Raw genomic sequence first — 7791 nt, forward strand, 5'->3', positions numbered from 1 at the left:
TTTCAACAAGTCGTCTTATATTCAAACTTCTATGATCTACGAGGAGTAAGTTAACGTTACGATTTGAAGATTTTGGTGAAAAACTGTTGAATATGTTAATGTCACTGCTTCCAGTTCTTGGTTCACTTTCGATATGGTGGGATTCAATCAATTATTAGGTCATTCTTAAAAACTAGTACTATCATATCACATTTTCCTTGAAGCAGTTTTCACATTATCAACTGTTAACGTTACATCTTTACAAAACGTTTGCTTCTGTAACATCAGATAAGAGCAAGCTAACGTTAAGGAGGTCAAGTAAAAACAGACGTGACACATGTCACCATGGTAACCCTACACTGTGTACACCTCAACAACCCCCAAAACAGCACCACAATGCTCTCTAAAATGTGATTTACATCAAACAAATGACTCTCATGTTACTGCTAATATATTCCTTCCTTTGCGGGTACAGTTGTTTACATAATGGGACAGTTCTGGTCCATTTATGTTGGTGTCCCAGTTTCCTATGAGGTCTCTTACAGCGTAAGGCTCATGAGAATTGAACAGACACACACAGAGGACACAACTTGCTTTTGATATTTTGACTTTTCTAAACCAGCAATGGAAATTGAAATCATTGATATGGGTGAGCAGGCTTTCATTTTAATCAACGCTCCTCTCATCCTCCTCAACCTCGCTGCGAACATCTTCTATGCATGCTGCTTGATCTTCCCACCGCGCAACGCACCAAGACTCAAGCAGCCTTTAAAGATGCTACTGGGATGTCTTTTCTGGAGCTCAATTGGTTATTGTGTCTCTTTGGCTTTACTGTATTGTGTGTTAAAGGAAAAGAAACACCTCATTATGTCCATTCTGTTGTGGGTGATTGTGCTGTTCTTCCTGCACAATAGCATGTCATGCTCTGTTTGGCTGAACTTCTACTACTACATCCAGATCGTCCCTGCACAGCGCGCTCTCATGGTCTGGGTAAAGAGGAACATCAAGTCTGTCATGAACATGGCTTTGCTTTTTGACGGGACCCTTTTTTTCTTCAGTGGTGCCATTTATTCTGCAATTATGATATTAAATGTCAAGACGTTTACTTATATCAACGGTACAGAGACTGGACATCAGTTTGATGGACTGCACTTCACAGAAGAAGTTTGTATCTACATCAACAAAGTGAATATCTTTTTAAGTCTGTGCATAATGACAGTTTCTAGCTTTTCCACGGCCCGCTACCTGCACAGACACATGAAAAGTGTGGCACAGGGCTTCTCCACTCCAAGGATTCAAAGTCAGATGAGAGTCACCATCACTGGGATCTCTCAAGGAGTGTTCTACTTCCTCTATGGCACTTTCTATATCTATGGTTCGTTCACCAGCATCCTCCCCTCACCTCACGGCTTCGGTCCTTGGATCTCCTTTACGGCCACCTCGCTCTACATATCAGGCACCACGGTCAACCTGGGCATCGGTCAGGCTGTATGCAGGCAAAGGGCAGCCGACGGCTGGAAGGCACTCAAAGCACTGTGTGGTGCTGGCATGGTAACACATGATATGAAAATGCACTCCAGCCATCATACATCAGGTGAAATACCTAATACTGTAACTGTTGATGTCCAAATGTCAGTATGATTACTGGGTGTGTGATATGGTTGTGTTGCTTGAAATCATGTGTATACAGTGTGAGGTTTAATTTGATGAATGGAACGGCAAAGTAAACATAAATGTCCCTCTTTAGAGCATTGGGTTGTGTTGTCGCAAAACACTGCAGGTTCACTTCACGCTGGGACAAACAGCAGATAATGAGCACATTAATGAAATAAAAAAGAAACCACAAAGAGCTGCAATGATGGTATGTAAACCCTGTTATTGTTCAAAAATACCAAAAATTTACAAAAGTCTGTTTGTGTAACCACATCATTAAAGGAGCACTCCACCGATTTTACGCAGGAAGTGCAGTTTACTCGTCATAACCAAGCCCCCAGTAGAGCGCCGGACATTGAATCAAATTTGTGTAGAGGCCAAACGGCGGTACTACATCTTCCGTGTCCGTCACGTGATGCTATAGGGCCCAAAAATACTTTTTCCCATAGACTTAAATTGGGAAAGAGACATATGTAACTCAGCAGATTTTTTTTGTTAGGTAAATCAACATTCCCAGTATGAACACTTGAATAGCCTTTATTTAAATAATTAGCTCCTAAAAGCTCCTCCGTTTATGTGAATGAGCTTGCGGATTCCACTGTCGTCGCGGTTTTCGCTGTCGTCACGGTCTGGGTCTCATTCACATGAATAGTTATTAGAGTGTTCGTACTGAGAGTTGATTTCATAAAAAAAAAAAAAATGATCTGCTGAGTTACAGACGTCTTTTTCCCAATGTTAGTTTAAAAGTCTTTTTGGGCCCAATAGCATCACATGACGGACACAGAAGTTGTAGTACCGCCGTTTGGCCACTACGAAAATTGGGATCAACGACCGGTGCTTTTCCTGGGGGCTTGAATGAAAGGCCCTGTTGAGTTGCATTATGGGAATCCTGTGTTTTTGGAGCTTGGGACTTTGAATCAGGATATCTCGGCCTCTACTGCTTCGATTCTGACCATTCTCTTTTTAATCCGTCTCCTGTGACTCCCTGAGCTCTATAAAAATACAATGCTGGTGTACCCCTTTAAGCAACTACTGTATGCATTTTGCTAACTCAGAACAGTAGGATTGCAAAAAATCATGTTGTAAAACATGATCAATACATAGAATAATGACTGTATATCTATTTCTATGTGATTTCACTGTATGCATTATTATCCTGTTTATAGCGAATTATCCTTCTGATGGATTTGGATCCAGCACCAATTTCACAACGGGTCATGACTTACGTAGGTCTGAATTAGGGCAGACTATATTAATCATTGTGTTTTGCATGGTGAAGGCCAACTTTGTTTTCTGTCTGTGTGTTATGGTGATGTCCAGTGGTTCTACTGTAGTCTACCTGAGCAGACACATGCGTCGTATGGTAGCAAATGGACAGTCCCTCTCTGGTCCACGGTTCAGTGGTCAGGTGAGGGTCGCCGTCATCTGCATAATACAGGGAGTCCTGTACATGTTCTGTGCCGTCTGGATTATGTACATATTTTTTTCTCGGGATGCTTTTATATACTTCAGTCTATATATCCATTTCACCATCATCAACTTGTACATGTCAAGCACTACTCTCAACCTGGGAGCTGGTCAGGCTGTGTTCAGGCAGAGAGCAGCGCACATCTGGCTCAGAGCAGCTCAGTGCTGCAAAGCACCTCAAGTACAACAGTCTGAACCAGGAGGATGATGCTGAAGCTCAGAGCAGAAGACCAGGACTCTGGTGAGGTGAACCTGAGACACTTATGAATCTACATGGAGCTGAGGGAATATTATTGTAGGAGCTCAGAGATAATAACTGCTTTCATGTTTTAAAGGTCAAACCTTGATGTACATTTGATTTTGTATCAACGCAATTTATAACCATAAATTCTGCATCTTCTGTCTAAACCAAGAACACTACATGTGAAACAAAGTACTGCACAGTTTCAACAAAACATGATAATGTTTTTATAAGAGGTACCTTTTATGCTTACTGTTGAAATATTTCCTCATGTTAACTTTTTTGAGTTTCCATAGTCTCATAATTTATTCTGATAAAATGTGTGTAACCGGTTCTATTCATACCTCACATGTATATGAGAGATTATGTTTTTATGTTTGTATACAGTTAGATGCCCCCTCATGGGCCTTTCACACAGTTTAAACTGGTTGAACTTTGGGCACAGCGCACCATGATGTGCGCCGAACCCAGCAGAGAGCGCAGCACAAACCACGTTCTGTGTGAAAGGCCCCTTAATTGTAAAATAAAATATATCTTTATTAATATATATGATGTTTTCAGCTCTGTAAATGCTTGATTTCTGTCAGATTCAGCTAATATGAATGAAAATACATCTGAAAAGGCTTCATAGGTATATATTGTAAAAATTAACTAAAGTGTGTTATAAAGCATGGATTAAATGTTCAAATAGTGCTTATTAATGCTAACTAGGGGGAGTTAAAGTACTGTGTTGTCTTTGATACATTATAATCAGTCTTCCACAAGTTGCGTAGCACAGAAATATCACTGCTGCTCATAATGATTCATCATGTCACGTTTATTCTGGCACTCCTCCACATCACATTTAAGGGCAAACATCAAGAATGATAACAATTCCTTTCTGTCAATCATACTACCTTTTATTGATGCTGCCTGAGGTTAAATGCTATGAAATGTTACCTTCATGATCTGTTGGATATATTACTGCATACTTAATAAACCTATAACTAAAACCCTCCTTTAGTCTATGTTTTTTTTTGCTATTCCTGTCACATCTGGGTGTGTTGTGGCAAAGCCACTCAGACTCAGGAACCAAAGTCATATCATTTGCCAGATGTTGGCCCTTTAACTTCATATGATCCTGTTACTGTTTGAGTAGATGCTGGCAACTTTCTCTCTAATTGATGTTATAAAAATGTCAACATTCTTCATTGTAAACTTTGTAAACACAATCACGAGTAATCATGTTGGGAAAATAAATGATCAATGCATGGATTAAAAACATGGGGTGATGTCCGTGTTCCTTTTTCTGGGTGATTTCACAGTAATATAATTTATTTACATATTCTGGTTTGCATGAGATGCAAATACCTCCGATTTGTTACATTGAATAGGGTTGGAGAGCCTTACTGGCTTTATTCGTAAGCTCACTACGAGGGAAGAAGACACCAAAACGGAAACAGCGAGCAGATTAAAGATGGACAATAGAGCATATGTCCTCATTAACGCGCCTCTTGTTCTTCTCAACATCGTGGCTAACGCATTTTACATGTTTTGCATGGTCCGTCCACTTCACGGAGAAAGGATCAAACAACCTCTGAAGCTTCTCCTGGGCTCCTTGATTTGCTGTACAATACTATACCTGATGTCATTTTTTGTGATGCTCTTTTCTCAACTACTACCTGGAAAGGTTGCTCAAATCCCATATGTGGTGGCGAACTGCAGTCTGACCTCTAGTATGACCTCCTCTGTTTGGCTGAACTTCTTCTACTACACCCAGGTTGTACCTGCACGGAGAGCTCTCTTCATCTGGATTAAGAAGAATATCAAATCCATCATTTACTGCATTTGGCTTGTTGACAGACTTTACAGTGTGTTGGATTTTACTGTCGAGTTTATAGAGAGTTATCGTACTGATGGATTTGGATCCAGCACCAATTTCACAACGGGTCATGATTTACATTCGTCTAAATTATGGTTGAATATATTAATCATTGCGGTTTGCATGGTGAAGGCCAACTTTGTTTTCTGTCTGTGTGTTATGGTGATGTCCAGTGGTTCTACTGTCGTCTACCTGAGCAGACACATGTGTCGTATGGTAGCAAATGGACAGTCCCTCTCTGGTCCACGGTTCAATGGTCAGGTGAGGGTCACCGTCACCGGCATCCTACAGGGAGTCCTGTACATGTTCTGTGCCGTCTGGATTATGTACATGTTTATTACTGATAACAGCTTCATGTCCATCGGTCTATTTACCTATTTAACCATCATCAACTTGTACATGTCAGGCACTACGTTCAACCTGGGAGCTGGTCAGGCTGTGTTCAGGCAGAGAGCAACACACATCTGGCTCAGAGCAGCTCAGTGCTGCAAAGCACCTCAAGTACAACAGTCTGAACCAGGAGGATGATGCTGAAGCTCAGAGCAGAAGACCAGGACTCTGGTGAGGTGAACCTGAGACACTTATGAATCTACATGGAGCTGAGGGAATATTATTGTAGGAGCTCGGAGACCATAAGTGCTTAATGTTTTAAAGGTCAAACCTTGATGTAGATTTGATTTTGTAACACAATTCATAACCATAAATTATGCATGTGAATTAAAGTACTGCACAGTTTCTACAAGTACCATGACTATGTAATAGTACGTTTTAGGCTTACTGTCAAAATATTTACTTATGTTAATTTTTCTTGCAAAAAGTGTGTTCAGCATGCATAGTTTTTGCTTACTTTGGTTTAATTTTTGTGTTTACTCAGATAAAACATGTGTTACATAGGTGCTATGTAGATGTAAATGAGAGATATTTTTATGTGATTTTAGATGCCCCTCATTTATATATTGTCTATATTGTGTTTTCAGCTCTGTAAATGACTGATTTCTGCTTTTCATATGCATCAATTCAGAATTCAGTAGCTGGAAGACTGTCAGATTCAGCTAATAATATTCAAATGCGTAATAACAAAACTTATTTGTTCAATTCATTTATTCCTGTCATCCTGATTCCTCAAACAGGTTAGGAAGTCTTTTCCCAGCTTACTCTATATTTGACAGAATTTGTCACCTGTAATTTCATTTATAGTTACTATCCACTCCCGTCTAAAAGAGCTGCGTGGTTCCTGATCTTTTTGAAATCTACAGACTCATTTTACTGTCAAAAGCCTAAAAAAATACAGTACAGTAAAATACAGTTAACTCCTGGAAGTTATTGAGGAATGTAACAAACAAATAAACCTTCTTAAGTACTGGCAAACTTTACTTTAGTCTACTTTAGTTTTTCCATTTCATGCCACTATATGCTTCTAATCCACTACAAGGGGGATATATTGAACATTGTTACTTTACACATTAATACAAAGAGCAATAATAATCTTATATAATAGTATAACCCTGATATGCATTTATTTACAGAGTGCTTTTACTTTTAATACTTTGAGTTTTGCTAACCAAACATATTTAAATGCAACATTTACTAGTAGCAGAATATTTTTAAAGCGTTATATTGCTACTTTTACTTATACTGAATACTTCCTTCACTATAGTACTATAGTAATATTTCAATTGCATAACATCAAGAATGATAAAAATATATTTCTGTCAAAGATTTTGCCCTTTGATGCTGGCAGAGGTCAAATGATCTGAAATGATACCTTCAGGATCTGTCGGAAATATTGCAATCCAGATTAAACACATTGTGAACGACCTACGAAATAGCATTGTAAAATACAAGTTGATGATTAGTGGCAAACTATTTGAAGAACAAGCGGCAAAGGTTGTGCATTTTACTGTTTTATATTATTGTTTGTCATTGTATATTTTTCATCATTAAAATGTATCTAACATTAATCATGTTTGCTCCACATTTCTCCTCCTCATTCTTGTAGGCTAGTTTAAATGATTTCTGTGTTGCTGTTGCATACTTAATAAATAACTAACTGAAAAAAAACTCCTTTTGTAAAGATACACATCCTTGGACTATGCTACACCCTTCCACCAAGTTTCATGAAAATCGGGCCAGTAGTTTTTCCATAATCCTGTTGACAAACAGACAAACAAACCGATCAGAAAACACAACATCATGAAATAATTTCCCCCTAATTATGATTATGATTTATTGTAATATAATTAGATATAGGCTTTCATAATTATAAGATATTTTGCCATCATTTAGAAATTAAATTCTCATTGTTTATTAGATGCTAAGTTAAAAAAAATTGTGATAAATTATGAGATTTTATTTTCTTTGTATTTTTCTTTTGGTGAATGCAGTGCACTTCGCATCTACATATCCGACCAATTAGGAAAAGTAGGCTACAACATTTTGAGCCCAAATTGGTTCTTTCTGGTACAATCAGACCTTAAAGTTACTTTTCTTAATGCAATGTAGGCTAAAGAAATAAATAGAGTGCTACAGGAATGAGTCCTAAAACCAAGGCCTATGAAAAGGAGGCTGGGTCACGAGTCATATCTACGGG

At 38.5% G+C, this 7791-nt stretch overlaps 2 protein-coding genes across 2 annotated transcripts; both read left to right on the forward strand.

Moving 5' to 3' along the window:
• The first annotated feature begins 364 nt into the window (after positions 1-364).
• Positions 365-1681, forward strand: LOC119500416. Its single transcript, XM_037790122.1, has 2 exons — positions 365-1530; positions 1670-1681. Exons 1-2 carry the CDS (start codon positions 604-606, stop codon positions 1679-1681), a joined length of 939 nt encoding a protein of 312 aa, XP_037646050.1. The 5' UTR covers positions 365-603.
• A 1257-nt stretch (positions 1682-2938) lies between these two features.
• LOC119500418 lies at positions 2939-5729 on the forward strand. The gene is made up of 3 exons (XM_037790123.1): positions 2939-3105; positions 3215-3340; positions 4904-5729. The coding sequence occupies exons 1-3, from the start codon at positions 2939-2941 to the stop codon at positions 5727-5729; spliced, it is 1119 nt and encodes a 372-aa protein (XP_037646051.1).
• The last annotated feature ends 2062 nt before the right edge of the window (positions 5730-7791 follow it).

Source organism: Sebastes umbrosus, chromosome 13 (genome assembly GCF_015220745.1).
Source record: "Sebastes umbrosus isolate fSebUmb1 chromosome 13, fSebUmb1.pri, whole genome shotgun sequence".
NCBI lineage: Eukaryota > Metazoa > Chordata > Actinopteri > Perciformes > Sebastidae > Sebastes > Sebastes umbrosus.

Coding starts and splice junctions, on each gene's coding strand:
- LOC119500416 (XM_037790122.1), top strand. CDS start 604: ATGGAAATTGAAATCATTGATATGGGTGAGCAGGCTTTCATTTTAATC.
- LOC119500418 (XM_037790123.1), top strand. CDS start 2,939: ATGGTGATGTCCAGTGGTTCTACTGTAGTCTACCTGAGCAGACACATG. Junction 3,106..3,214: donor TTCTGTGCCGTCTGGATTAT/GTACATATTTTT, acceptor GGAGCTGGTCAG/GCTGTGTTCAGGCAGAGAGC. Junction 3,341..4,903: donor AGCAGAAGACCAGGACTCTG/GTGAGGTGAACC, acceptor TCACGGAGAAAG/GATCAAACAACCTCTGAAGC.